The 16550-nt window shown below is 42.6% G+C and overlaps 1 protein-coding gene across 1 annotated transcript in view; it reads left to right on the forward strand.

The window, feature by feature from the left end:
* ppfia2 (PTPRF interacting protein alpha 2) overlaps positions 1–16550 on the forward strand; it is a gene marked incomplete at both ends in the record, with an annotated part of 380230 nt that overhangs the window by 243344 nt on the left and 120336 nt on the right. Inside the window, 1 exon segment of the mRNA XM_083657351.1 lies at positions 7253–7354. Within this exon segment, the coding sequence (XP_083513477.1) occupies positions 7253–7354 (102 nt within the window).

Here is a 16550-nt window from a genome sequence, read left to right on the forward strand (position 1 = left end):
GCTGACAGTGTCATCATCAAACTGTGCATGGTTTTCCACGATGTGCTCGAACACCTAGAAGAGTTATGCAAACAACTTAATAAGACCTCCAATAAAAACTGAATTTATTTAGTAGGCTACCTTTTTATTTTCTTTAATATTAATAGGCTGCCGCGGCTAGCCTACTATTCGTTCTTTAGCCTAGATCTTTTTATACAATTTAATTTATCACAACAACAACAACAACAAGCATTATTATTTCCAAACTTTCCTGAACAATAATTTTGTGCTCAAGCAAGGAATTAAACACCAAATAGCCTAGATGCCGTTCCTAAAGCAAGCCTGTTAGGCCTTTCGGGCGGCCTTACCGCTGGCTAGGCGGATGCGAATTTATTCAGTGATTGAATGAAGCAAATATAATCCGTGGCTATTAATTGCATTTGTACTATTATTATTATTATTATTATTATTATTATTAACAATCATTATTATTTCGAAACTTTCCTGATCAATTATTTATCAATCAAGGAATAAAACAACACCCAATAGATGCAGTTCCTAAATCCTAAACAGCCTATAGGCCGAAGCAAATAAAATCCGGGGCTATTAATTGAAGTTTTATTATTATTGTCATTATTATTATTATTATTATAATTATTCATAACAAAAATTTAAATAATAATACTACAATTATTATTACAGTATTCCCACCTCTTTCAGTTCCCGTGTCTGCTCTGCCACTATCCGTGGCTATCCGTGGTGCTGATCTTTGTGTGTCAGAAATGATTAAACTGTGGGTGATCGATTTTCCCAGCATCGATTGATTTGATTTCAGCACCATGGTGGCGGACAGCTCCCGTTAATGGAGTGAATCGGCCGATCTGGCTATCCGTGGTGCTGATCTTTGTGTGTCAGAAATGTAATCGTTTTATAAGGCTATGTTTTTGTTGTTCTTGTGGTTTGTTGACTTTATGTCATGTTATAAACATTATTATTCTAAAAAATAGTATTTTTCTCCTCTTACATGTGTTAATGCTTGTAAGCCCCACTGTTGCGGGCATGTAGGCTATGTTGGCGAACCTACAGGTGCAGCTCATAAAATTAGAATATCGTGGAAATAACCTGGACAAGTTATTTCTTTAGGCAGTAATTAAAGCAAAATTATTCCCGACCAAGTATTGAGTGCAGGCATGAACATAACTTTTCAGAAGATCGACATTTCTATTTTGAAAATAGTTTTTTGTGTGTGATATTTAATTTGTTGAAATACTGTCTTGGGGGGTTTTATTAGCCTAATAATATAAATATATAGTATATATATTTTTTAATACAGTATATAGGCTGTAGTGTAACATTCAGGTCAAACAGATTTAAACCAAAACAAAACAATGTCACAAGCCATTACAACAGAAAATAATTAGCCTAGTATGATGATGATGATGATTATTATTAGCCTATTATTATCATTATTATTATCATCAGCATATTATTGTTGTTGTTGTTGTTGTTACTAGGCTAGCCTACTACAATTATTAATATTTGGCTATTATAGGCCTATAGCCTACTTCATTATGAGACTATAAAACAAGAAAACCAACACCATTTTACGCCTTGAAACATTTATTTGTGAGGAGAGTAGCCTACATTTCTGACGTTCAGAAAATAACTGTCTGGTGAGCGTCAGAGTTTTGGAGCGGACGCGCGGAGCAGACGGGGAGAGGAGGGAGGAGAGCGTCTGCTGTCCGCGGTTCAGAGACAGAGACTGATAACTTTTGGTTACTGTGTGGATGTAAGTTGAAGTATTTAAGTTAATTTGTGTTGCACTCATTAAAACGTGTATAGTTTATATTAGGCTAGTTCATTTAGTGATTTGGGTATAAGCCGATCGTCACCGAAGGCATTTCGGGGGAAACATCGGAGCCGGGAACATAGTGGGGAACATAGAGGGGAACATAGAACCCTCTTAGTGAAAAGCGGGGAACATAGAACCCTCTTAGTGAAAAGCGGGGAACATAGAACCTGGGGAACATAGAACCCTCTTAGTGAAAAGCGGGGAACATAGAACATGGGCAACATAGAACCCTCTTAGTGAAAAACGGGGAATATAGAACCCGGGGAACATAGAACCCGGGGAACATAGACATGATCCCGCGAACGGGGTGGTTTGTTAAATCGTCCCTAAACCGAGTACATACATCATTTTTCTTGCATCTAACGCTCATTGATGCTTCAGTTGAGTTCTCCGATGCTTAGTGTCAAATCAATTTATCATAAATGTTGAAAATGTCAGAAATTAGTCCAATGCTTCAAACTATTTTGGGCATAATCACGTAGGTTGCACATCACGTCCTATCCACCTCCAAATCATGCGTGTCATCACTCGAGGTAAGTTGGTTCATTATCCTATCACTCTAACCCTGGACATTTCCAGCAAACAACAGCAAAATAAATAAATCTTTACTAACAGAACGACAAACAACCACCATGCCCCGTTCGCCCCTCGACTGTCTCCCTCAATGTTTTGCTACCTAGCACCAAGGAGAAGACTGTATTTGAAATGAAACCTTCACTGATAGTTAGCCTACAGATAGGTCTACGAGATGATATACATTTACAATCGCCAACAAATAAACATAGCCGTACAAACGGAAAAAAACTCCCATTTTGTATTTTTTACTTACCAAGTGAAGAAACATCTTTTTGGCTATATCTCCGGTAAAACTGGTCAGAAATGAAAACTTTTTGGGGGACATCCGCTTTATGACGTCACCGGAAATTCCGCACTACAAGCGTAACGCGATAAAAGGTCCGTGCTGCAACCGCCCCTCTGCCCCGTTCGTACCGGCTCTCCCCTACTCGGCTAACCAGATAATGTAGTGCCTACTGCCTAGATAGCATTGTTCTCAGTTACTAGCAAGAGTGCTAGGCTTCATAGCATTACGTAGCTGCTCTTACTCATTGCTTTTTTCACTGGGCTTCAGTAACGTTACTTAGCCAGAAAAACTGTGGTTCCTTTGCTCCACCCATCAGGATTTAACAACCAATGAGAGTAGCTCTCCCTCTTTAGAAATGTAGAACTAATTCAGACACTATTATTGGGCTGCTAATGTTAGGGCTTTAATGTTTTGGCGGCAGGGGATTCCTGGCAATTTAATTCTTGGGGCCCCCCTCTGGCTGAAAATGGAGGCCAGCTCTATAACAACTCCTTCCTGTCAGCCATGCTATTTTCTAAGCTAGAGACGCATGGAGCTTTAAGGAATTTGAGTTTTGTTGTGAAAAACTCGATCAGAATCCTAAACCAGATTGGGAAAGTTTTGAATATACCAGATGTTTCTGTCCACACACCAATATGCTTTAATCATTCTTTTCTAGCTCCATGGTCAGACAGAAACTACCATGCCTGGAGTGAGAAGGGGCTGGTTTCCATCAGAGACCTATATATAGATGGTAATTTCGCATCCTTTGAACTTCTGAGGGGGAAATTTTAGTTGCCCAACACGCATTGGCTCAGATATCTACAAGTTAGACACTGGGCTCTATCGTTGCAACGGCCTTAAAACAGCGCTTAGCGCCAGGCGCAGCGCAGACTAGTAGGCGTGGACCGGCACACTCGATATTTTGGTGTCGGCGCTACACACGGCCTTAAGCATTATAACCGCGCCTTTTAAGCGTAAAATTATGCACAACCTGCTCATTGGTGAACTGCAGTTACTCAATGACATTCTTCCTTTCGAAGCTCCGATCCACTCGATCCATGTCCGGGTTTTGGCTGCATGCTGTCATCTCTTCATGCCAATTTGGATATCTCAGCACATCACAGATCATAGCCTGAATAAAACAATTCAACCTACAGCCAGGCAAATACAGATCTGTTCAGCAGGGCTGATGCGGTCTCCCTGTAGCCTACACTATATTATCGGTGACATTCCTGATAGCATCCATTTCCATGATCTTTATGTTGTAAAAATAACTTTCACAATAGTGAACAAGCACCCCCACTCGGCTCATATAGGGCAGGTAGTTTTATAACTTGTAGATGACCTGCTGCACAGGCTAAATGATGCACATAAATATAGCCTACATTATGTAAAGTCATTGCATAAATGTGTTTTTATTGTAAAAGTACATTGTGAAGTAAGCCAAGTCTTATTGGAGCAGACATCACAGTAGAACCATGTTACGGCTATCACTCATCTATATCACGTTAACTTTGCGAGGGATATATATACCACCTGGATTAAATATATGTTTCACATAGGGTTGTGTTTTCATTTTTATGTTTTATTTTGTCCAATATTGAAATGTTCCAGAATTGCATCTTGTGTTAACATACATATTATTTATATCTACCACTTAGCCTATTTAGGCTGATTTGGTTGATATTTCTTGTCGAAATGTATTAGCCTCAATGCATGCTGGGAGATTTCACATGTGTGGCTTTGGTAGGGGAGCGCACAGGTAGGATGATGCAACAGCCTCTGAATGACAGGGGCTCAAAACTACGGTATAACAACTTTTTTTTCATCGGTCATTGTGCCTGTCTGATGCGCGAGAGAGAGGGAGTGAGAGAGAGAGAGGGGGGGAGAGAGAGTGAGATGGCAGAGGAGAGCTACGCGCAATTACGCACAGTAATATAACCGGCGCACATTAACGCCAGGGGGGAAGATATCGTTAGGCCGGTATTTAAGGCCGAAACGCCCATTCTGGCCTATTCTGGCACTGCGCCACGCCTCTTCGGCGTAAAGCGCATTTCAAAAACCATGTTGCTATCTTCCCGAGGCAGGCGCAAGGCGCGTTTTTTTGCGTTTAATGCCAGTTTTAGCGCCTAAGGCCAGTGGGAAGATAGGGGGCACTATGTTCGATCCAAGATTTGTGCCTTTGAAGTTCTCCCAAATGAACATGTTTTTTTTAATGTGTTGTTGAGCCCCCCTCACTACAGGCATATTATTTGTATCTGTTTGATGGCTGTATCAGGGCCTCCACTGAAAGGATTAGAGAGGCATGGCAGGATGAACTTGGTGTTGAATTGTCTGAAATGATATGGGACAGGAGTCTATCTGTGGTCCAACTCTGCTCAATCAACAGCAGACACCATCGATCCAGTTTCAAGTCACTCACCGACTTCACTATTCCAAGTCTAGGTTGCACAGGATCTACCCTTCTGTCTCACTACTATGTGATAGGTGTCAAGGGTCAGAGGGTAGTACACTGTCACACGCTTTTTGATTTTGCTCTTCACTGTCAGATTCTGGGCCAAAATATTTGACTGGTACTCTAAGGCCTATGGGATAACCCTTCAGCTGGAGGCGGAACTCGCCATCTTCGGCTGTTCTGAATCCTCTCTGCTCCTCCCTACGGCTGTGCAGCAATCTCTGACGCAGGGGACGACGGTCGCAAAGAGACTCATTTTGAAAGAGTGGAAGTCCCACTCTCCACCTTCTTTTCGGGTGTGGCTGGCGGACATGGTTTTGGTTCGGCGCATGGAGAGACTCAGCTTCCTGAGGACCAACTCACTTAGGAAGTTCTCAATTATTTGGAACCCGTTGCTGGCCTACTTTGATGAGGTTAGAAACAATGAATAACTCACCCCGCTAACCTCTCATGGACTCCTTGCACAGGATTTTATGTAGTACAGCATCCCTTACAAGCACTTAAGCGCCGTATGCAACTGGTAGCATCATATTGTAATGTTGGTATGGGTTTGTTTTTCTTTGTATATGTTTGTGTCTGAGTTTGTTTTGCTTTTGTTTGTTCTGAAATTTTTAAAGTAAAATATTGGAAAAAAAAGACAAAACTCCAGTCTGCCACACTGAGGCAACCCCCGTCACTGCATCATAAACGGCAGCCAGTGTTGCCAGATTGGGCTGTTTTCCACGAATTGGGCAGTTTTGGGTTGCCTTGTGTGTGGGGGGGCGGAATGGGCATGGGTGGGTTGGGTTTACAGAGTCGCTTGATTCCATAGACCTGCATTTGCTTGGGCAGTTTTGTGTGCGTTTTGGTGGTTTTTGAACAGGCTTTGGGCTGGAAACCATCACTTTATCTGGCAACACAAAGTTAAATCCTCTCAGTCCTGCCTTCATCTTGCTTGCTGTCACCCACTAGTCCTGTCTACGCCCACTCCCGTACGCCTGGCCCTGTGCCCACACTGCTGTATCAAGCCAATCCTCTTTGCTTGCTGCTTTCATATACAGATTACCATTAGCACGTTTAATCCTCTGTCTCATTGTCCAGCAGCTTGACACTTTTATTCCCAGAAGTAATGTTAGGCTTGACCTGTTCTTGTTGAAATTCCTTTATTAGAGAGCAAGAATGTAATAAATCCTTTATGCTGCACTGAATAACAGAATCATTTTCCTCCCACACATAAGTAAGACAGCCTACTGTAGCCTATTTTCATTTGTCTCGCTGATATACTTTGTATGCCTGGGAAATTTAGCACAAGCAGTGGTTGTATTTTGTAGTGGGCTTTTGCATATTTTTGTGCTTGCCAGAAGGGCAAACATGTATCTGCATTTGCCGCTAAGGGACTATAATATTATTATCAGGGGTTGTTTTTGAACCGCACATGTATCAAATGCCTGTGGTACGTAGTAACTTGTCCTGAATGTTTTTTTTCTGTTGCAATTTAATGCAATCGGATCGCCTTTGGGTTATGTTTCACTCTGTCAGTTTGTGGTGAATTCCTGCCTCTCATGTCACTGCTGTAGTAGAATAGATTCAAATGTGTTATTTTGTGAATGACAAGGATAGGTCTAAATCATGTGGCAACCTAATTGTATCATAGGGCACTTATAGACTGATGTTTCTGTTTGCCTTCCTCAATAAAACATTTTTCTCCATCAGCATTGATATTTTACTTTATTCATATAGGAGTTGAGGGGAGACTAGTTTGCTATGTCTGAAGTATGGGTTGAAAACCTTAGAAAAATGACAAATTGGTTTGTATACTTGAAGGGAATGGATGGTGCAGATGATATATCTGCATTTGTGGTGTTTTTACTGGAGCATGAAAATGGCCAATTTTTCATTACAGGTTGAATGGAATTATTGTAATTCCATAATTTTGTTTGAATATACTAAGATCATTTTAATCATTTGTAACTTTTGAACTATATAAGATAGAAGAATATGAAGATTCACCACTCTTTACATTGTGGTACCTATAGCGATGATGTTGCCTTACTGTCTGTTGTATTACATGGAGGGATGTTGCAGAGTATTGATGATGCTGACCTACAGTATCCTGATCCTCTATCTTCTTCTTCTTGCCCAGGAGTTTGCAGCACTGACCAAGGAGCTGAATGTCTGCAGAGAGCAGCTGCTGGAGAAGGAAGAGGAGATCTCTGAACTCAAGGCTGAGAGGAACAACACCAGGGTGAGTGGAGCTCTGACAGGCATGTGCTGTTTCATTGACTGACTGACTGACTGACTGACTGACTGACTGACTGACTGACTGATTCACTCCTTCACCTACAGCTTAATATATTGTCCATACTGCCTGTGATTGTTGGTCAGAATAGTGATGCAGCCACTAGAAGCATTTGTATTATTTTTTTATTAAATTTTTTTTATCCCCCATTAGTGCTAATTTTAATTTATTTATCCTGCTTGCTGCTCCACCCTTGGCCGATCTGGGGAGAGCCGAAACTGGCTCCATGCTTCCTCCGAGACATGGGCAGTTAGCCAGCCGCTTCTTTTCACCTGACAGGGGAAGCTTCACCGGTAGGACATAGCACGTGGGACGATCACGCTATTCCAACGAGTTCCCCTCCCTCCAAACAGGCGCCCCGAATGACCAGAGGAGGCACCACTTCAGCGACCAGGATATTGCATGTTTTGGAGAGGGGTTCCTATATGAAGGAAACCCCCAGGGAGCACGGGGAGAACATGCAAAAACCACTAGAAGCAGTTTGATGAAGCTTGCCTCAGTTAACCTTGCCAGGCAGCTCGACTCGCGAGAACAAGATCACGCGAGGAATCCATCTTGCCACGGTGGAGGAGGAGGTCCTAAGTGGTTGATAGCCCATGATAGACAATGGTGGACAAATGGTTCATCCAATCACCTGCCAAGTATTTTTTGAAAATTCCTGCCCCTTTTAACCGGCTTCCAAGATCGAGTTTCTATGGTTCTGTGAAACAAACCATCTGGTCGTGTCAGGTTATCAGTTGGTTGCCCTGCAACTGATTCAACATCACAATCGTCTGTGGTGTTCAGTGAGTTCTGTACCCAGCCAGCCAGTCATCACTATTGTTTTGACAGTTCTTGGTGCTGGTGCTTAGAAGTGTTTCTCTTCACATCCCCTCTTAAATTTGCATTTACATATATACTGCAGTTTCTCTCTAAAGTGTCTCTCTAAAACATATCTACTGCAGTTTCACTCTAAAGTGTCCATGTCCGTGGGCTGGAGCAAAAAGACTGCTGCAGACTCCAATAGACAGTGGCCCCTATCTTCCCACTGGCCTTAGGCGCTAAAACTGGCATTGAATGCAAAAAAAAAACGCGCCTTGCGCCTGCCTCGGGAAGATAGCATCATGGTTTTAGGCCCCGAAATGCGCTTTACGCCGAAGAGGCGTGGCGCAGTGCCAGAATAGGCCAGAATGGGCATTTCGGCCTTAAATACTGGTCTAACGCTATCTTCCCCCCTGGCGTTAATTTAGTGCTTAGCGCTTTTCAAAACCAGGCCTTATTCAGTGCGCCGCGGCTCCCCTACCAAAGTCACACACAGACACACATGTGAAATCTCCCAGCATGCATAGAGGCTAATGGAGGGGTACGGTGGCGCAGTCAGTAGCGCTGTCGCCTCACAGATAGAAGGTCCTGAGTTCGATTCTCGCGTGGGTCGCTGTGGGCGCTGGAGTTGTGACCCCCCATATCTTCAGTGCCTACTGCCCAGGTGGGCTATCTCGTCGAAAGGGCCTTTCTGTGTGGAGTTTGCATGTTCTCCCCGTACCCCCCAGGGGGTTCCTCCGTACATAACCCCCCACTAAAAACATGCAGAAGATCGTCATCCGACCAGTGACGACAACATCTGAAGTTGGTCCAATGATGGTCCAATGATGGTCCCCGGGCGCTGGAAAGAAAAAGCGACCACTGCTCCTGGCCTGCCCCCCGGAGGAAAGGACAAGCCTGGATGGGTCAAATGCAGAGGACATATTTCACCGGCCACCGTCAGCATGAGTGTGTGTTGTGGCCGCATGCATGTGTTGTAGTGTGTTCGTGTGACAATAAAGACGGGGTTCCGTCTGAAATCGTGTTTTTTTTTTTTATATACATTTTGACAAGAAATAGCAACCAAATCAGCCTAAGTAGGCTAAGTGGTAGATAGAAATAATAGTTATGTTAACACAACATGCAAGTCTAGAACATTTCAATATTGGACCAAATAAAACATAAAAATCAAAACACAACCCTATGTGAAACATACATGTAATCCAGGTGGCATATATATCCATCGCAAATACAACGTGATATAGATGAGTAACACGGTTGTACTGTGATGTCCGCTCCAACAAGACTTAGCTTACTTGACAGTACTTTTTCCAATAAAAACACATTTATGCCATGACTTTACATAATGTACTGTAGGCTATGTCGCATCATTTAGCCTGTGCTGTGATGTGCAGGAGCAGCAGGTAGCCTACAAGTTATAAAACTAAGCCTGTCCTCAATGAGCCGAGTGGGGGTGCTTGTTCACTATTGTGAAAGTTATGTGTTTACAACATAAAGATCATGGAATTGGATACTATCAGGAATGTCACCGATAGTTAACGTTCTATATTGTAGGCTACAGGGAGACCGCATCAGCCCTGCTGAACAGATCTGTATTTGCCTGGCTGTAGGTTGAATTGTTTATTATTATTATTATTATTTTATTGTATGATTTATTCAGGCTATGATCTGTGATGTGCTGAGATATCCAAATTGGCATGAAGAGATGACAGCATGCAGCCAAAACCCGGACATGGATCGAGTGGATCGGAGCTTCGAAAGGAAGAATGTCATTGAGTAACTGCAGTTCACCAATGAGCACAGTTGTGAATAATTCTACGCTTAAAAGACGTGGTTATAATGCTTAAGGCCGTGTGTAGCGCCGACACGAGAATAGGCAGTGCGCCATTCCACGCCCACTAATATAGGCTGCGCCTGGCGCTAAGCGCTAATTTAAGGCCAGTGGGACGATAGAGTAGCCTGACTCCGCCAGATGGGGGCGGCATTGTTCCACAAATTCACAATCCCACCCCCGTCTGGTCCCGGCTCAAGATTGGAGGTTAAATCGGCCGCCACCCAGGCGAACCAATCAGCGTGAGCTACGGGCGGGCTTTGGCGAGACCGGGTGTGACGCCACCGAGAGGCGCCTGTGCGTTTGTAGTTTATGTTTATGTTTATGTTTATTTATATTTATTTAGCACACATTAAAACAGTGCAAGGAGGGAACGAAGCCCACAGGGCTTGTACGGAGTTCCACCCCTATCAACAATCATAATCATACAATCATAATCATATCAAAAATAATCATATCAAAAAAATTACAAAGTTACAATTGGCTAACAGAAAATTAGACTATTGACATCCCCAGGCTAACACAATGACTTATGCAGATAAATAAGTTATTTCACTATTCAACATGGCGGCGGCTACCGAGGCTAGCTCCAATGGGCTAGTCAAACATTCTATTCAAAACAATAAGCTAACATAAACTTTAAACACTTGATCTTACAGTGAGTACGAAACCGTAACTGTATTGCTGTAACGTTATCAACTATGAACGTTAGTAAACAAGACATTGTTGTAGAATTTGGGGAGATAGCCTTCAGACCATTGCTAGGCTGGGAGAACTTATTAGCAGCCATCAGCTAGCTGTAAGGCTAGTGAATGGCTAGCCGTTAGCCATTCACGCAAGTCACACAAACACAAAGCCCTTCTCACCACTGCCCAGTAAACATGCAATCTGTTAAACCATCATTTTTGTTCCAAAATAGAAATAAATCATAACATTAATCAAAATGCCACTGAAATATTAGCTAATCAACACAGAACTGCAAAGATCAGTGTGATGTATTGTCCCTTTACTGTTAGCTGAACGCAGTGTATTCTGCCATGATTGGAATGTTGGCTGCTGTTTAATAAACCACGTTAACTCACGTTGGTGTCCGAGTGACATATTATGTTATACAGGCGAGATTAAAGATCTCAGGTATAACAATCAATTTATCTGATATTTTCCCCCGTATGACGCTTGCATAAATTATACTGTGTAGTGTGAATATAGCTCTTACAAGCATATTGTAGTCCTTTATGTCTGATATTCAGGAGCTGTTACTCGAGAAATTGGTTTATCGATAGAACATAGCTTAAGATTTTGCACTTGTACTTTAGATAGGGGGTAAACAAATGGCATGGGAGCCAATACTAGGAATAAATAAACAACATTGTGTCTGACAATAAAGTGATGATGATGATGATGAAGGAACCGTTCTTAAAGTTTGAGATTATATCCAAATACATGCTGCATGGTGTAACCTAAGGGTGTTTATCCTCTTCTCTGTGAACCTTGGTACCTTGACGTCCTCTGGGCTCCAGGCAGCTCCCTTTCGCAGATTCATCTGACATCAACATCTTTATGAATTTACATCATCTTATCATTTTACCCAATCGTGCCTCAAGACCAGCAGATTATGTAACAACACCACCACACGGCCGTCTTTTCTCCGTTTAGTTTATTATCACAAAAGTAAGCAAATAACATTCTCCAGTCATGCGTAAACATCTACCATTCCACTGACAGATATGCTAAAATTCACCAGTCCTTAATGCTAAATAGTAGCGTTAAATCATTATATTGTATCAAAGCGTTTGGCTGTTATTGCCATGATCATAAAGGCTAGAGAGCGTTGCGTCTCCATGACGTTAGCCGTCCAGGGTGCGTGCCACTCGGTGTCATATCGTGTCATCAGTTCCCTGAAGAAACGAACAACGATATGTGTTAGTGAATGAATCGCTGTTAACATTAATCATCAATCATCAGACGTAGCACCCCAACCTCCGGGCGGGCGCCGCCCGTGCCGGGGCAGCTGCTAGCTAGTTGTGGATTGCTGCTGCCAAGCTAACTCGCAAATGTTGCTAACGTTAGCGTAACATCAGTTAATCCAATCAGTTACATTTAACGTGCAAAATGGCCTACCTGCACTTCATCCTCAGTCAGACATCTGCAGTAATTCTTCTTTCTTTTGGCAAATTGAATAGTCAATGGTTGCACCCAATATTCACCTTACAAAAACAGCAAAAAATCTGCGACCTCCATGCTAACTATTTAGCAATTGTAGTCCTAGCTGTTCGTGTTTACCAGGCGCTGCTATGTCATGAAGGGAAGTCGATCTGATTGGTTGGCGTTGGCAAGCCCAGACGGTGACAGACAGACGGTCCATCCAATCACCTGCCTAGTAGCTTGAAAAAAGTGACCGCCCTCTTCAGCAATGTAGCTTGGCCGAACCCATCTGGCAGCATCAGGTTAACGATAGAGCCCAGTGTCTTGAGAAAATGCAAAATATCTGGTGGCTATGTTTTAAGGCTCTTGAAGCACTGGAGCAACCATGTTTGTTTTCGAATGCCAGGCATCATTAGCTCCCAATACTCTGGCTCAACGTTTTCCCACTTACTCCACATGGATGGCTGCTCAACAGGAAAACTAAGTCCAAATAGCACTAATGCCCTACAGTGTCCAGTGCAGACTATTTTGGAAGAAGAACCGAAAACCTTAGAGGGTCAACAATTTGTGAAGCTGAAGTCCTGTATCTTTAATGAAAAACCTTTCGTGTTAAAGGAGTAAGCAGACACTATTGACAGATAAAACTGTGTTTTCCATCCCAGTGCTTATTAAGTGTGGATGTACAGAGAGTGGTGTACTGTCTCTCTCTGGGTGTAGGCTGAAGATTGTAGTACTGCAGAGAGGGAAGAGGGAATGGAGAGAGTGGGGTGAGGAACAAGGGGAAAAAAGGGCAGGAGGAAAGTAATTTTCACTCTCTCACTTCATTATCACTTGAATTCTCCAATGGGCAATTACCTGCCAAACTTTAATTAAGCTTGGGTTTGACGCTGTTAGGGCTTTTAAACTTCACAATTAAATCTGGTAACCAAACACATATTCACCATTAACTATAGTTGCTTATTAGCATGCATATACATAGCATATTGGCTGTTGTTATTAGTCATTATAAGTCAAGTCAAGTCAAGTCAAGTTTATTTGTATAGCACATTTCATACACAGAGGCAATTCAAAGTGCTTCACATAAAATGGTTGACAGGAAAAGAAAAGAAAAGAAAAGAAGAGAGTAAAACAGACATTTAAAAGCATCACAACAACTTTAAAAAAAAGAGTATAAAAAGTGTATTACAGGAAAATAAACGAAAAGAAGAAATAAAATGGACATTTAAAAGCATCACAACAAAACTTTAAAAAAAAAAGAGTATAAAAAAGTGCAATAGGCAGCAGGCGCAGCAGTTGCAGAAAGAGCTAAAACTTATAGAGGACTCATTGGGTTTGCATAGTAGCTGTCAGCAGTTAAAAGCGATGGTAAACATAAAAGTCTTTAGTCTATTTTTAAAAGTAAGTAAGGTTGGGGCAGATCTGAGGTCTTCAGGCAATTTGTTCCAGCTAGCAGAAGCATAGTGGGTAAATGCAGCCTTCCCGTGATTTGATTTGATCCTAGGGACAGTTAATAAGCTGGACCCTGTTGACCTAAGAGTTCTAGACGGTTCGTAGCGTGGGAGCAATTCAGCTATGTATTTTGGGCCTAGGCCATTAAGTGATTTATAGACTAATAACAGTATTTTAAAATCTATTCTCTGACACACTGACAACCAATGTAAGGACTTAAGAACTGGGGTGATATGATCAGCTTTCTTAGTCTTCGTTAGTACTCTAGCAGCAGCATTCTGAATGAGTTGAAGTTGCCTAAGTTCTTTTTTGGAGAGACCAGAAAAAAGGCTATTGCAGTAGTCTAACCTACTATAAATGAAGGCGTGAATTAGTTTTTCTAGATCCTGTCTGGACATGTATCCCCTAATTCTTGCTATATTTTTAAGATGATAAAAAGCAGATTTTCTAATTGACTTAATGTGGGAGTTAAAGTTGAGATCGGAATCAATAATAACTCCAAGATTTTTGACTTGATCCTTAGGCTTCAGGGATCGAGACTCAAGGCATGCAGTGATTTTAAGCCTTTGTTCTTTGGGGCCAAACACGATCACCTCAGTTTTGTCTTTGTTTAGCTGTAGGAAATTCTGACACATCCAGTTATTTATTTGATCAATGCACTGGCACAATGATTCTATGGGGGCATAGTCAGCTGAGGAAAGAGTTATACAACTGAGTGTTATGATAGGCTACTTTGTTTTTTTGCATAATTAGGCCTAGAGGGAGCATATAAAGGTTGAAGAGAACGGGCCCCATAATGGATCCTTGAGGCACCCCACAGGTCATCCTAGTTAGGTCAGATGTGTAATTGCCAATGGAGACGAAGTACTTCCTGTCTTGAAGATAGGACTTGAACCACTGGAGGACCGTACCCGATAGCCCAACCCAGTTTTCCAGTCTGTCCAATAAAATTGAGTGGTCAACAGTGTCAAATGCAGCGCTAAGATCCAGTAGCACTAGAATCGAATTTTTGCCTGAGTCTGTGTTCATTCTGATGTAATTTATGACTTTAGTAAGCGCGGTTTCAGTGCTGTGATGGGGGCGAAAGCCTGATTGGAGTTTATCTAGGAGATCATTTGAGGTTAGGAATCTATTGAGTTGTAGGTAAACAACCTTTTCAATTATTTTGGCTATAAAGGGGAGATTAGATATTGGTCTGTAGTTACTGATTACCGATGCATCAAGGCTACGCTTTTTTAGTAGGGGTTTAATAACTGCAGTTTTCAGGGACTCAGGAAAAGTGCCGGTCACAAGGGATCTATTAACTATTTGCAATAGGTCCGACGACAGACAGTTATAAACGCTTTTAAAAAAGCTTGTTGGAAGGGTATCGAGACAGCACGAAGATGATTTAAGGCCTTGCACAGTTTTCTCTAAGATGTCGTGGTCGATAACGCTGAACTGGGACAAATTTATCGAACTAATCTATCCCTACTAAAATGTAGGGATAGATGGTATTATCCTATCGTCAGCAGCGGGCAATTACTTTGCGCTAAGAGCTTTTAAAAGCACCTCTTATGCGCTAAATACCCCGCTGCGCTTGAGTGCACCATAATCTCCATCCTGTGCAGCGCAGTGCAGAGTAAAATTCCTTTTGGATATGTCATTACGCACAGCCTTGCCACGCCAGGACATCAAATTCCGCTGCTAAAATTGGGTATTATTAGCAGATAATTCAGTGAGGCAATCAACTATAACTCACCGATAAACTTTTATCACATCGCAAAGAGGGGAATTAATTGAGAAAACTTGTTGGACAATGGATATAGGCTATTCACCTTCACCTATCCCATAACCCGGAGGGTCGTTGGCATCACAGACGATCTGTCAATAAGCTCTCTCCATCTCTCTCTGTCCTTGGCACGACTGAGTCCACTCTATTACGCATGGAGAGAATGACAGCATATTGCATGCCTCGCACACACACAGCGATTGCAAGACGGGAATCTGATTGGTTTGTTTGATGTAACGCCCAGGCATTGCCTGGCCACACCTGTGAATAATTCTGGTGCTTAAGACCGCCCAAATCCCGTTTGCGCTCGCATTTTGGGGGCGCAGATTATTCGGCACGGCTCGAATTTGCGCCTGCGGCAGGTGCCGTGAATGTTTCAAGGCTGTTTTAACTTAGAAGACAGGGAGGTCATGTCTACCCAGACAATTATGTCACTTTTAAACTTTTTTTTTTCTTTAATTTTCTCCCTCCGATTTTTTATCCAATTTTTATCGCCTCCCTCCGAACAGGCACCACATCAGCAACCAGGTTATTGCATGTTTTGGTGTGGGGTTCCTATATGAAGGAAACCCCCAGGGGGCACGGGGAGAACATGCAAACTCCACACAGAAAGGCCCTTTTTGACGACCCCACCCGGGCGGTGGGCACTCGAGGACATGCGGACGGGCACACACTCCTTCAGTGCTCACAGCGTCCCAGGTGGGAATCGAACCCAGGACCTTCTAGCTGTGAGGCGACAGCGCTTACCACTGCGCCACCGTGCCCCCCCAAACAGTTACATTTCTGTATAAATCATTACAATATGCTCCCGTGAGGTGGAGATGCGTTTAGCTGCTGCCGGGTGGGGGTGCAAAACTCGGCATAACATCTGGACACTATTGTTAAGGCACACAAACAGGTGCGCAAGCGCAAATAGGGGATATCGCCTGTACCAAGATAGGGCCCCTGGAGTGGGTTGATACCAGTGGCGGCTGATGAGCTTGGCAATAGGGGAGGACGCAAAAAAAATTGGGCGTTTTTTTTTCTTCTCTTTTGCAGTTTGAAGACAGATTTTAACAACGTACAAACAAAACAAACAAGCTCAGACACAGCTGGAAAACAAAGCAAAGCATACTATTGATTGACAATTATAATATGGTGCTACC

Source organism: Poromitra crassiceps (genome assembly GCF_964638095.1).
Source record: "Poromitra crassiceps genome assembly, chromosome: 2".
NCBI classification, from domain to species: domain Eukaryota; kingdom Metazoa; phylum Chordata; class Actinopteri; order Beryciformes; family Melamphaidae; genus Poromitra; species Poromitra crassiceps.